The following is an 18,961-nucleotide window of genomic DNA, read 5'->3' as shown; positions in this document are numbered from 1 at the left end:
GGTGCGGGTAAATAGAGGAGAGACCGGCGCCGGGGTTGCGTCCGCGGCACCGTCCCGCCGGCATCGAGGTCGGAGATGCAGTGAGAACAGCGACAGCACCACCAGTTCATGGACGCCAGGGTTGCGTCGGCGACGCCGTCCTGCCGGCGTCGAGTCACCCACCAGTAGTCACCACATTACAGCACCATCAGCAGCAGTACAACATCTCCACACCAGCACCACACCACCGAAGAGGCCAGAGCTGGACCGAACACAACCAGGTCTAGCTGGGGTCGACGAAGGGGAGCATCCAGAGGCGTGGCGACCAAAAGCCCTAACTCACCGGTGCCAAAGAGGACAGGGAGCAGCCGGGGGCGAGCGGCGACGCAACGCCATCGCCAGGAGCTCGAGAGGATGCTAGTGCGAACGAGAAGACAGGGAGATGGGAGAGAGCGATGAGGGTCGGTGGCCAGTCGGGTCCGGTCCACTCGACCTAACCCAACCAGGTTGGGCCGGACCTCGTTGACCAGGCCTTGGGCCAAACCATTGGGCCATTTGGTCCATATATTTTTATTTTCTTCTTAATTTCTTTCCCTATAAGATTTTATCATTTAAAAATTAATTAAATAACAACCAATAAATAAAAGTGAGTAACAGAAAATTACCTCTATAATAATGTATAACAAATAATTTAAAACTAAAGGAACAATAATTTGGAGTTCCCTATAAATTTTAAAAAGAGTAATTTTAAATCTTAAACAATTAAAACCTAAAAGCTAAGCATATAATTTCTTGTTTCAATTCTTCACATAAAGAAAATATTAAATGTTACTTCACCTTAAGATGCCATATAAAACAACAAATATTTCTAGATGTTTGTGTCTAATCCTATGAAAATCCTAATTGATCATTACTTCAATTATTAATTAAAACCCTAGAACCTAATAGTATTTATCATATTTTCTTTATAATACAATGCTAAATCCATTATTATCGCTATATCAAAGTTATTAATAATTTCAACTTTATTGCCAATTATTAATTTATGAATTATATCACAACTTAGAAACTTAGTTCTAATTTGGGTAAAGATCTTAACCCTATTACTTTATGTGAAAACTTAAAACCCTAATTCATTTAGGAACCCTAGGTCCACTAATTAATGTGAACCCTAATTTGCTTCTAACCTAAACCTTAGGTTAGAACTTGTGGTCATGATATTTTCTTCTCAAGCATAGATCCATAATTAGCAATTAAATACATGTCTATGTCCACATAAAATATGGGAACCCTATCACTACTAAATTAGCATTCCATGTATGCATATCATCAGACCTCGATGATCTACTAGGGTTAACCAAATGCAAACCTTAGTTCCAATCCCTAGAGACATCAACCTTACCTATCCATGCTTAGCATCACATCATTGTGATGAAACCTCCTAGCAACCATACCAATATTGAGCATCATATACCATCCACACTAGATCTTACTAGTGTTAGATATTTATGAACCATAGTATCCAGGAGCCAACTATGCCCTATTTAAGTGGATCCCATAATAAAAACTAGACCACCTCAACCCTAATTGATATACTTCTTATTACTTAAGAAGTATGTTCTTCAAAAGTTATTCTTTTGAAGAAAATAATGAATCATCATCACACATACCTAATAGGATCTATAAACCCTAACTATCTATCATCAGTAAGATATAACCAACCTTGATAGCACCCATGTGTAATTAATTACTTAAGATGCTTAGGCTTAGCTCAACCCTTATAAGTTCTAGCTATTGATGAATCTAACTATGTTGTGATCCATCTACTACCTACTCCAGAAACCAATTAGAACCATAGAAAACCATAGAACTCCAAAACCCTAATTATCATACTTGTTCTTTACCAAAGAACATGTTCTTCAAAAGTTATTCTTTTGAAGTATATGATAATTAATCATTAACCATGCCCGATAATGCTAAAACCAACCACTATTCATTACATGTTAGGATTCCACCAAACCTTATTGTTGTGTGCTATTATTGTTGTTATTATGATTTATTACAGCACCTGCTTATGAAAACAAGCAACTAATTCTTAATAAGAACCTTGTATGTGAATCACTCTAAAAGTGCAACACACCCTGAACCAATCATTACAACTCACTGATCCTAAATCATCGGGGTTAGGTCACGTTTAGAGCGATTGCATCTCATACTTATGCATTATTGCATCCTTGCCAATCTTTTAAACATCGTCCTTACCAGACGATGATGCTATTTCAGAATTTGGAGTTATTGCGTATCGAAGACCTTGCCTGCATGATCTTGCTGTCAAGAAAGGCAAGTTCATCACTTGCTCATGTCATTTGAGTATTTTTACCAAATTAATTGCAAAGTACTATGTTTATCACTATTGCATAAAAAGGCAAAACCACTATTTTCATAACTATGAATATGACTATGTGGTGGGCAATGGAACCATGGATTGTGTTGATATGGTGGAGGTTCCATTGCAAGGGTTTATATCCATCTAGGATTAAAAAACAAATGTCGCCGAGTGATTCTTGTGCCGTAATACCCGTGTTAACCATAAGATCCGGAGTGGGACGGAGTAGTCAAAAGTGTTTCCACCTCTCGTTCATCAACGGATGCGCTTTACCGTAGACACTTGTATCTGTCGGGGGCGAGCGGTAGGCTGGGGAAGCCTTAAGTCCCCATGGCATTGTCCGTAGACACTTGTCGCCCGAAGAACAAGCGGTAGGCTGGGGAAGCCTTAAGACCCCACGGTATTGCGGTCTATGATGGGTTGCAGCTACCGGCGTAGGAATGTATGGTAGAGCCCTGCATTGACGTCGTGGTCGGGGTCCACCCTGAAATCTACGGGAATAATGGGATCGGCGTGGACCCAGGGTCGGGGCATGCAACAAAGGGTGGGTGTTCGAGGTAGCGGAGGAACATGATTGGCTAGACCTTATACCGGGCCTCACACCATAGGAAGTGTGGACAGGAATGTACACCTGGTTGGCACCAAGGTTAAGATCTCTTATGGGTAAAGCAACACACCTCTGCGAGTGTAATGAATCGTGACTGTCACTCCCTGTTCCGGGATATGGAAGCTGCGAACGCGGCCCGAAAGGAGCTCCATGAAGTTCTAGTAAACCGGTGAAGGCTGACGGACATAGTTCTTCTGAATAAAAGCAACCTTTTGAAGAAATGGTTATGAAAACTTGCATTGGTATTAGACTTTCTGGTCTAATGGTGTAGCTAGTGCATTAAACACCTCTTTCCTATAATGAACTTGTTGAGTACGCTCGTACTCATCCCACTCTTTGCTTAGATATGGAGGCATCGAAGGAGGATCTACAGTGCAACTCGAAGGCCGAGGAGTCAACAACTACTTCACGAGACAGGACCCTATCAGAGGAGCCAGATACCACATCCAACAAGGAGAAAACCTAGTTTAGCCATAAAAGGGAACTAGCTTCCTAAACCTAGCTCCTATTTAGCTAGAGTCTATTCTTAGCCTCTGTAGTTAGTGAAATACTCTACAAATAGAGTTCGTGATAAGACTAGACTACGAGTCGTTCTTCTGGACTTATCTGCAGTTTTACCTCATTGTAAAGTAGGAGGTTGTGCTGATCTTATGTAATAGAGTCAATGTTGTAATTCTATAGACATACCTTGGACCCGCATATGTTTACGTTGTACCACTCTGAGCGATATAATACTAGTGGAACGGTGTTTCATTGGTGTTATATCAGACTTGCATACTACACCATGCAGTGGTATGCCGGGTCACCACAGCTGGTATCAGAGCAAATGCTTTGACCCTAGGATTTAAACCCTTTAAAGGAGACCTATAGGATTGGTAGTGTCTATAGGAAGTTATCCTAGGTAAACCAAATACTTCTTATGACTTGTGATGGATATTCACTTGAGAATAATCCTGACACACTTGAGTCAACATTTCCTACCTATCCTTCCTAAGTGAAATTAGTTAGCTAATCCAAAACATGTAGCACATCAATAAGTCCTTAAAACAATAGATGAGTAGATCACAGTTGGTATACAATACATGGTAGTCCAAAGAGAGGATACAACCATAAGGAAGCTATCCTATTGGAAGATGTGTACCAACATATGTTATGATTAAGTAAAAGTTATCCAGACCTATAATAGGAGTAATATCAAGTGATAAAGGTAATTAAGATATCCTAATAGAAGTTGTAGACCAAGTTAAGTAATGAGTAAGTAAAACTATCTAGACATGTGAAACAATTGATAGTAAGTGATAACTATGAGTCATTTGAGGTAGTATAGACCATGATGAGTCAATCATGGGAGATAAGGAAGAGAGATATGAATAAAATATGATTACTTACATGGTAGAGTTGTTAATCATATAAGATTCACCTGAGAATCATTATGTGATGGACTAGAACATCATAAATAATTAAGATGAGTATAATAAGAAGCCAGTTGTTCAACAATAGTGCAAGAATTGTGTTACAAAACCATGGGAAGTGTGCCAAGCACATCATGACCATAGACTTATGATAGAAACACTTGGAAGAATAGGAGTTATATTTCCATAGTTATGTGTTTAGAGTAGCAAATTTAGAACCAGACATATCATAGAAGTAGTCCTCAACAAAATGGAAGTTAAGTTAGTACTTCCAAAGAAAATTAGGTTAACCACAACTATCCTAGACCACTTTGTTTCAAGTTTATCTCATTGCAAATGTGCAAATAAGGTAAAGGTTGAGACAAATAGTAGAATTCCCTATATTCGTGCTAAGTATCACGATATAAACCTATATTATGTGGTGTTCTATACTACACATCGGAGCCTGATGTTTAGAGATGTCTTACTCAACAATCATATTCAGGCTTATGATGATGTGTATTATAAGCACAAAGCTGAATCTTCTTGGATTTTATTGGATTTTCATTGTTTGACTAGATCCATACATGAAGTTTGACTTTGGTATGCAAATGCATGTTGCTATATCAAGTTCTTACTTAATGCTATAGATCTAGAGGGTAATGGTATTCGTGTGAGGAAGTGACGAATTCTGTATATTTTGAAGACAAGATGAAGCTTCATCAGATAAAGGAAACAAAGTTGTGGGAAGCAACCACAATACTCTGAAGGAAGTGCCAATCAACATTCATGCTTTACCTCAACAGAGGAGTACTTTAGTACATGAGAAGCATGAAGGTAAGAAATATGGTGATTATGGTGAAGCTGAAGCAGATCCATAGTCAACATAGAAGAGGGAATGCATGGGAAATCACTTAGGATACTATGTTCATAGTGTCAGCTAGTGGTTTTCTTGCAAAATAAACCCTGAATGAAGGAAGGTGATATATGAAATCATAGCAGACATAAGAAGACCATAGTCGATATCGAAGACCACAATTGGTATAATATCAATACTGCGAGATAAAGTAGAAGATGTCTCTTCCAGTTGATCAGAACCTATAATAGAATCCAATTTTAGATATCAAATAGCCACAGTTGGTATAATAACCACAGCGGGTATCAGTTGGTCTTACAAATAGTTCACGATTTAATTATTTGTAACAAAAGTTTGTGAACAAATAAAAATCTTGTCAGCCAAATAGCTAGATCTATAATCATTTAGTCGAAGGATTCACATTGGATGTCCACAATTGAGTGGATGCACTACAGATATTCTTCACAAGACCTAGAAGAGTACAAACCATAAGCTATACTTAGACTAATATTCCAACCATCAATCCAATGGTTGGAAGAAAAGGAGTTGAAGACCATAAGAAAACTCTAAGGGGTAGAGTAAAGATTGAGTTGGATATACAATAACTCAATACTTTGAGCATAATAGAAGAAGAAGGTCCGAACCGAGAGGAAGTTCGATCTTATTTTCATAAGATTGTTGAACAATACCTTCGGAAGGAGGTCGGACCAGAAGCCGAGGTTCATACCTCGAGGACGTAAGAAGTGGATTATAACTTGAGCAAGTGAGTAATATCTACTCAGAAGTACTTAAGCTCAAGTAAGTCAAAGATAAAGAAGTTGGACGAAGGAAATATCAGAGACCAAATATAGCTTAAGGAAGTCAAAGACTGAAGGGATTTGACCATACCAGAATCAGAGACAACATGAAAGATTCCTTTCATGGAACCTAAATGAATCTAAAGAGTCATAGGTATCAATTATAAACCATGATTGGATGGACTAAATGTGTCTAATCCATTCTTAGAGGAATAAGCCATCACGACCATTTCCATAGTAGGTACCTTCCCTAGTACCATTATTGTAGTTTTGGTACTAAGGGAAAACAAAGACCTATTTACCAATTAGGAGTATGTTACCCAATTAGTCCCCAATTAAGATTATTAGGACAATAAGAAGTTCCAATCATTGAATCTTCAATAAGAAAGGAAACAAGATTGTAATATTGAAAGAAATCATGGAATCAAAGTTAGAAGCCATGGCTCAGAAACAGGTATTATTAGATTCCAGAGAAAAATCATAGAACTGGAATAAGAAACTGATGTTCAGAGACAAACCCTAATGGATTCCAGGAAGAATCTGGGCAAGGGATATATTCAATTATAACCAGTGAGATCACCACGGAGTTCGAGAGAAGTCGTAGTCTGCACAAGTCAGATCCACACTCCGAAACGTGAGAGTTCAAACTTCGAGGACGAAGTTTAGTTTAAGGGGTAGAGACTGTAATATCCCAGGTATTGGGGGTTGCAAAAATAGAGGAAACAAATGTGTGCATTGCATTCATGCATAGAAAATCTGGGGAATTTTCGCGCATTCATCTAAAACACAAAGTGATCGAGGTTTCTCTTGGGTCGATGGAATTGATGTATGTCATCGACACAAGTGCGATAAATTTCGACATAACCTTTGTTGATTTATTATGTTTTCGAGGGAAATAGTTTAAATTCAAATTCAAATATGGAAGACATATTTCAAATAGTAATTTGAATTCTAAACAATTATATAAATACAAAGTACATATAAATATAAATGAGAATCAAATATTACAAATAATATTTGACATAAGGATTTCCTTTACAACATTTATTGAATATTACATGTTGGAAAAAGAAATAGAAGATTACAAAAGTAATAAAGGGGAAATCCTAAACTAAATCTTCATCTTCCAAATCTCTCCCAATCTTCTTATTCTTCATCCCCTGCAAAAGAAACAACAAAGACAAAAAAAGTGGTTTGTGGATATTAAAATGTTTGCCTCCACCATTGGGAGGCAATGTTAGAGGGAATCAAGAACTTGTTTTGATTCCCTAATGTTGATTAGAGGGAGTAAATCCAAATTAGGCAACAAGAGGCATTCCGAGCAACTTGATCACTATTTCATCCGAGGCATCAACGAGGCATTGTTATCGATGGTCACTAATTATATCTTAAGCAACAGGGACAAGAAGGCAACCACTGATTGATTCAATTCATTTTAAGGCAACAAAGCAACTATTTTAATCTCCCTCCAATCTAGCTAGAATCCTTAAGAAGCCCACATATGTGTTTAAGGTGGATCATCCTTGACATGGAGAAGTCAATATGAACCTAAGACAATTATTTTAAGCCACATATTAATTAAGCGAAGCCTAATTAAATCATATAGACACTTGGTCTGTTAAGCTCACATGTAGCAGCCCATAAGAATTAACACTTGGCAGCACCAAAATAAAGGCCAAGCATGGATAAAGATCAATCAGACATAGCTTGTGGAGGAGGAGAAGAAAGGGAACTTGTTCTCTTTCACTAGATAGGGAAACACACACAGGTAGCACAGTCACACACACGCAGCTGTGTGTTGTCACTCACACAGCAAACAGTCCAGCAGTATAAAAGCCAACAATTGGCATCCAGCCAGAGGATGTTCTTCCGTAGCCAAAACAGTACAACCATTTCTAGAGCACAAAGGCAGTATCAACAGCTTTTGATCACACACACTTCAGCCAAATAAATCAGTAGGTCCTCTAGCCAAATCCATCTCATAATATCAGTAGATCTAGCAGAATACATGCAGATCAACTAGAGCCCAAGATCAACAAATAGATCATATGAAGCAGATCAAGAAGCGAGGAGGAGAAGGCATGCTACAAGAAGGAGCATATCTCAGTAGCCAGAAGAACCAGCTAACAAGCTACAAAGTGCATCAGTAGAAATCCAATAATAGGATAAATAGATCATGTAGCATCTGTTCTTAGCTTTCGCATGATCATGAGGGGAAAAAGAAGGGTAACCTGCATAGTAAATAAATCCAACCACCCTGCAACTAGATCTTGTCTAGGAGCATCTGGAGGAATTATTTCTCTCAGATGGCATAGAAGTGCTATGCTGAATCTTCATAGAGAATTTGGGAAGCCATCTCTTAGTAGCTGTTCTTATCAAACAAATTTTTGCCTCAGCCCTTTGCATCATTGGCGAGGCAACCAAATCAAAATAATATGTGTTCGTATCAGTTTAACCAAGCCCAAGTAAATCACAACAGTACCAAAGCACCTCTTTGTACAACATCAGCTAGCCATTGAGAGCAACATCAACACAGGGCTACCAGGCAGCATAGTTGCACTTCTTTTACAGAATCAAAGCTATAATAAATTTGTATGTAAGCTCACAATTAAGCCACCAAGCACAGCATCTATCTGCAGGCAACAATAGTTGCATCTTACATGTCTAAGCTTAACAAGAATTACAAAGTAGTAGGAGTGAGTAGTGTATATTCAGTTTGACAGAGATGGTATGTTAAGAACCACACATAAAAGAACACGGGTATATTAAGCAGCCGAACTGCCAGTTAACAGTTACCACTCCAAGGCCATAGACAGAGAGGCATCCTTGCACCAACTAAACCAAGATCAATCAAGCTATAAAATAAGCTCATGGAGAGATCACCACGAGCTAAGCATTACTGGTGAAACCATATTTCCAGTCCACACTATAAGCACACCAATCACTAGGCGCACTAAATCAATTAGCAGTAGATGCACAGTACAGGAAATCACCACTCTTAAGCAACAACTAGCAGCAATGCTACAATCACCACAAGTAGATAATCGAGGCCAAGCACACATAAGTTCCTGGCCAACAAATTCAGCACTATAGAGAATACGGAGATAGGGGAATAGCTCACAGTGGTGCGGGTAAATAGAGGAGAGACCGGCGCCGGGGTTGCGTCCGCGGCACCGTCCCGCCGGCGTCGAGGTCGGAGATGCAGTGAGAACAGCGACATCACCACCAGTTCATGGACGCCAGGGTTGTGTCGGCGACGCCGTCCTGCCGGCGTCGAGTCACCCACCAGTAGTCACCACATTACAGCACTATCAGCAGTACAACATCTCCACACCAGCACCACACCACCGAAGAGGCCAGAGCTGGACCGAACACAACCAGGTCTAGCTGGGGTCGACGAAGGGGAGCAGCCAGAGGCGCCGGAGACAGTAGTGGCCGGCGGCGACCATACCAACCCGCAGCTAGGTATTGCTCCGGGGGTGCAAGCGGGGGCGTGGAGAGGATGGCGCCGATGGGGGTTATGTGGAGGAGGTCGAGGTGTAGCAAGGAAGCCTGGAGTCGGCCGAAGTAGTGGCGACGGCGGTCGAACCGGCCGGTGACCAACTAGGGATTCGGGGTCGAGGATGACCGCTAGGGATCAAGAAGATCAAATTAACCAAGGGGAGGTGGTAGATCATGGCGTGGCGACCAAAAGCCCTAACTCACCGGTGCCAAAGAGGACGAGGGAGCAGCCGGGGCGAGCGGCGACGCAACGCCATCGCCAGGAGCTCGAGAGGATGCGAGTGCGAACGAGAAGACAGGGGAGATGGGAGAGAGCGATGAGGGTCGGTGGCCAGTCCGGTCCGGTCCACTCGACCTAACCCAACCAGGTTGGGCCGGACCTCGTTGACCAGGCCTTGGGCCAAACCATTGGGCCATTTGGTCCATATATTTTTCTTTTCTTCTTAATTTCTTTCCCTATAAGATTTTATCATTTAAAAATTAATTAAATAACAACCAATAAATAAAAGTGAGTAACAAAAAATTACCTCTATAATAATGTATAACAAATAATTTAAAACTAAAGGAACAATAATTTGTAGTTCCCTATAAGTTTTAAAAAGAGTAATTTTAAATCTTAAACAATTAAAACCTAAAAGCTAAGCATATAATTTCTTGTTTCAATTCTTCACATAAAGAAAATATTAAATGTTACTTCACCTTAAGATGCCATATAAAACAACAAATATTTCTAGATGTTTGTGTCTAATCCTATGAAAATCCTAATTGATCATTACTTCAATTATTAATTAAAACCCTAAAACCTAATAGTATTTATCATATTTTCTTTATAATACAATGTTAAATCCATTATTATTGCTATATCAAAGTTATTAATAATTTCAACTTTATTGCCAATTATTAATTTATGAATTATATCACAACTTAGAAACTTAGTTCTAATTTGGGTAAAGATCTTAACCCTATTACTTTATGTGAAAACTTAAAACCCTAATTCATTTAGGAACCCTAGGTCCACTAATTAATGTGAACCCTAATTTGCTTCTAACCTAAACCTTAGGTTAGAACTTGTGGTCATGATATTTTCTTCTCAAGCATAGATCCATAATTAGCAATTAAATACATGTCTATGTCCACATAAAATATGGGAACCCTATCACTACTAAATTAGCATTCCATGTATGCATATCATCAGACCTCGATGATCTACTAGGGTTAACCAAATGCAAACCTTAGTTCCAATCCCTAGAGACATCAACCTTACCTATCCATGCTTAGCATCACAACATTGTGATGAAACCTCCTAGCAACCATACCAATATTGAGCATCATATACCATCCACACTAGATCTTACTAGTGTTAGATATTTATGAACCATAGTATCCAGGAGCCAACTATGCCCTATTTAAGTGGATCCCATAATAAAAACTAGACCACCTCAACCCTAATTGATATACTTCTTATTACTTAAGAAGTATGTTCTTCAAAAGTTATTCTTTTGAAGTAAATAATGAATCATCATCACACATACCTAATAGGATCTATAAACCCTAACTATCTATCAACAGTAAGATATAACCAACCTTGATAGCACCCATGTGTAATTAATTACTTAAGATGCTTAGGCTTAGCTCAACCCTTACAAGTTCTAGCTATTGATGAATCTAACTATGTTGTGATCCATCTACTACCTACTCCAGAAACCAATTAGAACCATAGAAAACCATAGAACTCCACAACCCTAATTATCATACTTGTTCTTTACCAAAGAACATGTTCTTCAAAAGTTATTCTTTTGAAGTATATGATAATTAATCATTAACCATGCCCGATAATGCTAAAACCAACCACTATTCATTACATGTTAGGATTACACCAAACCTTATTGTTGTGTGCTATTATTGTTGTTATTATGATTTATTACAGCACCTGCTTATGAAAACAAGCAACCAATTCTTAATAAGAACCTTGTATGTGAATCACTCTAAAAGTGCAACACACCCTGAACCAATCATTACAACTCACTGATCCTAAATCATCGGGGTTAGGTCATGTTTAGAGCGATTGCATCTCATACTTATGCATTATTGCATCCTTGCCAATCTTTTAAACATCGTCCTTACCAGACGATGATGCTATTTCAGAATTTGGAGTTATTGCGTATCGAAGACCTTGCCTGCATGATCTTGCAGTCAAGAAAGGCAAGTTCATCGCTTGCTCATGTCATTTGAGTATTTTTACCAAATTAATTGCAAAGTACTATGTTTATCACTATTGCATAAAAAGGCAAAACCACTATTTTCATAACTATGAATATGACTATGTGGTGGGCAATGGAACCATGGATTGTGTTGATATGGTGGAGGTTCCATTGCAAGGGTTTATATCCATCTAGGATTAAACAACAAATGTCGCCAGTGATTCTTGTGCCGTAATACCCGTGTTAACCATAAGATCCGGAGTGGGACGGAGTAGTCAAAAGTGTTTCCACCTCTCGTTCATCAACGGATGCGCTTTACCGTAGAAACTTGTATCTGTCGGGGGCGAGCGGTAGGCTGGGGAAGCCTTAAGTCCCCACGGCATTGTCCGTAGACACTTGTCGCCCGAAGAACAAGCGGTAGGCTGGGGAAGCCTTAAGTCCCCACGGTATTGCGGTCTATGATGGGTTGCAGCTACCGGCGTAGGAATGTATGGTAGAGCCCTGATTGACGTCGTGGTCGGGGTCCACCCTGAAATCTACGGGAATAATGGGACCGGCGTGGACCCAGGGTCGGGGCATGCAACAAAGGGTGGGTGTTCGAGGTAGCGGAGGAACATGATTGGCTAGACCTTATACCGGGCCTCACACCATAGGAAGTGTGGACAGGAATGTACACCTGGTTGGCACCAAGGTTAAGATCTCTTATGGGTAAAGCAACACACCTCTGCAGAGTGTAATGAATCGTGACCTGTCACTCCCTGTTCCGGGATATGGAACTGCGAACGCGGCCGGAAAGGATCTCCATGAAGTTCTAGTAAACCGGTGAAGGCTGACGGACATAGTTCTTCTGAATAAAAGCAACCTTTTGAAGAAATGGTTATGAAAACTTGCATTGGTATTAGACTTTCTGGTCTAATGCTGTAGCTAGTGCATTAAACAACTCTTTCCTATAATGAACTTGTTGAGTACGCTCGTACTCATCCCACTCTTAAATCCCCCGCTTAGATATGGAGGCATCGAAGGAGGATCTACAGTGCAACTCGAAGGCCGAGGAGTCAACAACTACTTCACGAGACAGGACCCTGTCAGAGGAGCCAGATACCACATCCAACAAGGAGAAAACCTAGTTTAGCCATAAAAGGGAACTAGCTTCCTAAACCTAGCTCCTATTTAGCTAGAGTCTGTTATTAGCCTCTGTAGTTAGTGAAATACTCTACAAATAGAGTTCGTGATAAGACTAGACTACGAGTCGTTCTTCTGGAGTTATCTGCAGTTTTACCTCATTGTAAAGTAGGAGGTTGTGCTGATCTTATGTAATAGAGTCAATGTTGTAATTCTATAGACATACCTTGGACCCGCATATGTTTCTGTTGTACCACTATGAGCGATATAATACTAGTGGAACGGTGTTTCATTGGTGTTATATCAGACTTGCATACTACACCATGCAGTGGTATGCCGGGTCACCACGGTGGTAGTGTGGTAGGGATGTCCTCATCAATTCTTCTTTGAGTTGCACTTGTATTATAAAAGAAACCATCCTTGTCTGCAAGCCAAGCACCATGCATCAGGAGAAAACAAAAGTGTAAGTTTCAAAAGAATACAAACACTCTACACTACCAATAAGTGCTTTCACTAATGCATCTTTGCGAGCAAGTGCAGACTTGGGATCAAATGTTTCAACAATAATTTCTTCAGTGGTAACCATAAGTCATATAATTAGTGTCTTCTCCAATTTATTAAATCACTCCTACAAGAAATTTCAGCGGACAAAATTTTGATATGTGGTCACAGAGAAAATGCAGGAAATAAAAGGTACAAGATGTCCTTTGAAACAAAAAAATGTACCCGCTGTCCCGCAATGTTAAGATGAAACCTTGATTTATCGTCCTTGATCACAGATGAACCATCTATTGTTCCCGTGGTAAAATATATTTTTTCAGCATGAAGTACGGCTGCTACAACCCTGCAAAAAACTACAGATCCTACAAGTGGTACACATGCCGAAATAACTAAGTTTCTACAGATTGGCCAAGCCAGGCTAACAAAATAGTTTACGTGCGAAAAAAGACTAATAAAATAGTATTCTTTACAACTGACCCGTGCACGAGACATCTAGTCTTCGACGAAGCGAGCTACCAAGGGAGAAGGAGGCGCGGCTCGGCAAAAAAAAGTCCCTCCGGTGACAGGCAAATTATAGATGCATGTCACTAGCAAATTTGACTTTTCATCCGGTCTTTACGAAATACTAGTGACAGCTTATTGCATGTGCCAGTCACAAGTGTTTTATATTAGTGACTGGCTTATATGAGTCTGTCACTAGTGCTTGTACTATTGATAGGCATAATTTTGCCTGTCACTATGCCTGTCACTAAACATCTGGCAGCTATAAGCATTTCTGCAGTAGTGATAGAAAATCTCATCTATAACAGGGATACACCGGAGACTTCGCTAAGGTTTTTGAAGCGACAACGTGACAAAAAGATAATATTTTAGCCTTACAACTTCAAGTGAGTGTTACTGTCTTATAACACATTCTATTTTGCTCACGAGATGTTCAAATTTTAACTGATGACTTATATATATGACACTGTAAATTTAAACGTGCGCAGGTTCCACTTTATTCTTATCGTCATACGATGGAGATGTTGAAGTATTTGACTCACAAAACAAAGAGCCTATACTATACAAGACGGCTTTTCTTATGCTCAAAAAGTAATTTTAATTCTTATCGGTTTTTTTTGTTAATTTCTTGATATTAACTAATTGATAACTCTTTTATGCATTTTCTTTTGTCGGGCAGCGTATGGGAAACATTCACTAAGGAAGATCAGTCCCGTGAATGGAAACCGAAGCTGATATGGCGTGCGAACAAAGTAAGTAGTACTATCTAGGTCCACACACCTTTATCATACTTGATTATTGTTTGATTGAATTATATTCTTGTACAGAAATGCGCGAAATAACCAGAGGGGACTAATCTATGTGGATACTACGTTTACGAGTACATCCACAGAATTGTCAGCGAGAGAACGAATAAATAAAGAGGTACGAAAACAATATTCACAAATTTATTTTGTTACCATAAGTTGTGCTGAGTTTTAGTAATAATTGTTTGATTGTGATTTGATATATATATATACACACACACATAGCTCATGTATTCATTTGCATCTCATTCTTTTACAGTTGGCAAGAAAGCGGGTCACGATCTCAATCGAGGAACGCTTCAAAGCAATTGGCGGGATTTTTCCTCCGGGACGTCATACCACCATTCGGAAAATACCACTATGAATGAAGATCTACATGTAACATATAGTTTGACTCGGAGAGTACCACTATGCTACATGTAATAGATAGTATGCTTCGGAGAGTACCACTATATATGCCTGAAGATCGATCTTCATGCATGTACTACTTAATTTGCGATCTTATGCAATTACATGTTTTATATTATATGCACCAACTTGCTATGCATAACCTTTATCTTCATGTACTACCTAAACCCAAACGCGTTTCGGGTGCATCGACGCGATATGAAACGGTCCGATACCCCTAAAACCCTAAACCCTAAATTTTCTGCCGCGGCAGAGATTTATGCATTTTCTCTGCCGCGGCTGCCAACTTTTGGTACCGGTTCGTATTACAAACCGGTACCAAAGCTCACTCGCCCTGCGCTCTCCTGGGTGCCCACGTGGAGGCCCCTTTAATACCGGTTCGTAAGAAACCGATACCAAAGGGGGGGGCTTTTGTACCGGTTGCTTAACAGGTACAAAAGACCCTCTGGAACCGGTATTGATCTTCAGCCGGTTGCACCTAATATCCAAATTCTCTCGCTTCTCCATTGGTTGTAGATAACACCACATACGATCTAATGTCAGGGACGAAGCTAGAAAAATATTTTGATGGGGTCATTTATATTTCCCCTCCATTTCACTGGTGTCATTCTCTCTAAATGCATAGTAGTTCATGTCAATTAGTGAAGGATTTCTTAATTTTCATTGGGGTCAGCTGACCCCATTGCTCATAAGGCAGCTCCGTCCCTCTCTAATGTGTAGCCGGTAGAATAATAATCTGTACAAAATAAGTTGTTTTAGCGTTGTTAAAGATATTGTCATTCCGCTCATTTCATATGGAGAAAGCAAAGCACAAACACCAACTCAAGTTTGTACTTTACCTTTTTCCGCGACCCCAAAGAACCAAGTTCTTAACAATTTTGTAATATTTTTAGGGGTGATACATAAAAAGCCATATGCACAATACACCAAACTACCTTTGATAATGGGCATGATATAAATAAATGTTGTATTGTCTCCTATTGACCACAAAACAACATCTTTGCTTTCCTTAGGTAAATTATCCTTCTTCAGAACCACCTGGCGAACCACATAATAATTCTAATTTTTAGTGGTACCTTGATTTTCCAAATATATATTCGTACAAATATCGTATTGTCATCCATGTAGTCCAATACTATGATCTGACCGTAAACAAATGGGATATTCTTAACTCCCAAACCAAGACATCCGGTTGAGTGGTCAGTGTACATCCACTGAACGGCGAACCGGATGAAGCCATCTATCTCCTCTACTTTCCCGCTAAAGCTTGCCTAAGACCCATTTTAGAGCCATGTGAGGTTTCCAGGCTCTTGTAACATGTAAGTCGTACCTTCTGCATGAAAATTTAGAATTTTTCCACGTAAATTATGGAGGCATTCATGCACAATCTCTTTGTGAATCTCATCTCAAGCTAGCGTTCATTTAATTCACGACCAGACACGGTTAACAATCAAGCACACGACACAAACCACGGTACTGTGTACTCCATGCTATATGGATCTCCCACACACGTATACTAGGCCTAGCTAGCTAGGCACCTTATCAACACGACAACACCACATAATCACAAATTACTAACGAGCTGCAACACCTTCCAGGCCGATAGAGGCGGCTAGTTCTCGAAGGGGCGGAGGCGGTCGTCGACGAGCCTGCCCCTGTGGCTGCTGCTCTTGTACTCCTTCCAGGTGAACTCCCTGTACCGGCTCCGGCCGCCGCCGTCCCCCAGCAGCTGCGGCAGCGGCGCCAGCCTTGCGCCGGGCGGCGGGCCGCCCAAGAAGATCATGGACACCCTGGACCTCTCGCTGCTCACCACCACTCTGTGCTTCACGCTCCTGAACCTCCCGTTCGTCAACACCTGTCCACACAAGAACAAGATCACTCACTGATGTGGTCGGATTCCACACGGTAATACTGTACTAGCTAGCATTTCTGCAGCATGCCACGTACCTGGAGGGCGTCGCCGACGTTGATGAAGAAGGACTCGGCGTCGGGTGGCACGGAGGCCCAGGCACCGTCGTGCCCGGCGATCTCGAGCCCAGTGGTGCCGTTGGAGCGGAGCACGGAAATGATCTGCGGGTCCGTGTGCTCGCCGAACCCCGTCAGCAGGCTCCCCGGCTGCACCGGCGCCGGCGGGTAGTGGTTCACCCGGAGCATGTTGTCGCTCTCCGTGTCCGCCACCAGCCGGGAGATCGCGTCCGCCGGCTCAATCCCGAGCCCCTCCGCCATCAGCTCCAGCAGCCCACACGCCACCCGCCGCACCGCCGCCGCGTACTCCTCCAGCAGCTCCCTGCGTACGTACGCCAGCCGATGAGCAAAATCAGGAATCGTTTTCGGCAAAAGTGAAACCACGACGTACGTACGGATTCGGATCTTTTCGTATGGGCTGGGACGATGATGTCAAAAAGATTCGGATAGAGACGGCGGCGACGGGTGCTCCCCGTAAAGGGCAGCACGTCACCGGAGCGGCAGAAACGGCGGCGCGTCGATCGACACGAGTACACTACGGACACGCACGCACGGGCAGGTACAGAGCGAGATCGAAAGGAACTGATGGACCGGTCGTTACGTCGCCGCCTGAACCACACGTGAGTCAAACTTTAAACTATCGTCCGCCTCCGTACGTCTGCCGCGAGAAATAGTGAACCTACGCACGGCCACGACATGGCCAATCTTATCCACGGAATTTCTCGCTAGTTTTTTTCCATGAAAATTCCTCCTTGCAATCCATAAAAGATGTTGCAATTGTAGTTTAAATTAGCTTACATTCAAATTAGATCATCAACGCTTATTATGAATTGGAGGGACACTTATTATGAATCGAAGAGTATATATTTTGTCACTTAATATTTTTTTAGGGAATTCAAAGGTTTCGTGTACGACGTGTGACCTTTCCGTACAGACCTGGATGAATCGACTGTTGTCGCTCGCTACGGTTTGAGGTGTTGTTCTGACGGAATTAACACTAACTAGGATGATAGGACATGATGCATGCTTAGAGCTTCCTGTTACGGCATGCGTGCTAGGACGATCATTCGATCACGCATTTGAAGCATGCAGAGGTCTTAATTATCACAAACGACATGCATAAAAGACGATTATATCCTTGATTAGGGATCTGAGTTATGCAAGCAGCAACAGCTAACTAAGCTAACCGCATGTATATATGTTCTTTGTGAGGGTGCAACGAGGAGTACACACTGAATGGGTGTCCAAGGACTCACCGTAGGGGGCTACAGGGCTCGGACAACGACGCGGCGGCGGCGGCCGCAGCCGCGCACGGCAATGTCGAGAACGGGAACGAAGCGGCCGGCACGGTCCCGGCAGAGGTGAGGCAGAGGAGCAGGTACTCGATCCACCCGAGGTCGCCGCCGTCGCCTATCTGCTTGCAGCCGTACCCGATCGGCTCCCCCGTGGCACCCTCCTTCTCGGCCTGTGGCAGGGCGAAGAACGCCGCCGCGGCCGCCTCCACGGCGCGCACCAGCTCCTGCGGCACGCCGTGGCCCGTCACCCTGAAGAAGCCCTGCTCCTCGCATGCAGCCACCAGCGTGCGCGCCGCGGCGGCACGATCGGGGCCCGGCGCGGCGGACAGGTCCACGGCGCGGACGTCAGCCAGCGGCGGCTGCGCCGCCGGGAGGGCAATCTGCTCGAGCTCGGCCTTGGCGAGGACCACCATGTCCGGCAGGTTTCTTCTAGCTCGATCGGGTTCAAGGAAGCAGAGAGAAAAACAGAGCAAAGTTTGAGAGCTTTCGAGATGAGTGATACGACCGGATCGACGTCTCGCTCTATATATAGGCGAGCCGCATCATGGGTGTACAAGTACAATCTGAATATTCCTCGCACTACAATGAGCGGTGCAGGTTAATCCTCACCGTTGGAGGTCCGATCGGAAGATCCATCCGCGCACA

General features: G+C 41.9%; 1 protein-coding gene across 1 annotated transcript; it reads right to left on the bottom strand.

The window, feature by feature from the left end:
• Positions 1–16,668: 16,668 nt before the first annotated feature.
• Positions 16,669–18,729, bottom strand: LOC124668032 (gibberellin 2-beta-dioxygenase 3-like). The gene is made up of 3 exons (XM_047205235.1): positions 18,278–18,729; positions 17,004–17,343; positions 16,669–16,911 (listed from the first exon to the last, which is right to left on the bottom strand). Exons 1-3 carry the CDS (start codon positions 18,727–18,729, stop codon positions 16,669–16,671), a joined length of 1,035 nt encoding a protein of 344 aa, XP_047061191.1.
• Positions 18,730–18,961: the final 232 nt, after the last annotated feature.

This window comes from Lolium rigidum, chromosome 6 (genome assembly GCF_022539505.1).
Source record: "Lolium rigidum isolate FL_2022 chromosome 6, APGP_CSIRO_Lrig_0.1, whole genome shotgun sequence".
In the NCBI taxonomy this organism is placed as follows: domain Eukaryota; kingdom Viridiplantae; phylum Streptophyta; class Magnoliopsida; order Poales; family Poaceae; genus Lolium; species Lolium rigidum.
This window is presented reverse-complemented; position numbering and strand designations above follow the sequence as displayed.

Excerpts from the sequence above, each read along its gene's own strand:
- LOC124668032 (XM_047205235.1), bottom strand. The coding sequence starts at position 18,729 with ATGGTGGTCCTCGCCAAGGCCGAGCTCGAGCAGATTGCCCTCCCGGCG. Across the intron at positions 17,344-18,277 it reads GAGCCCTGTAGCCCCCTACG|GGAGCTGCTGGAGGAGTACG; the intron begins GTGAGTCCTTGG and ends GTACGTACGCAG. Across the intron at positions 16,912-17,003 it reads ACGTCGGCGACGCCCTCCAG|GTGTTGACGAACGGGAGGTT; the intron begins GTACGTGGCATG and ends TTGTGTGGACAG.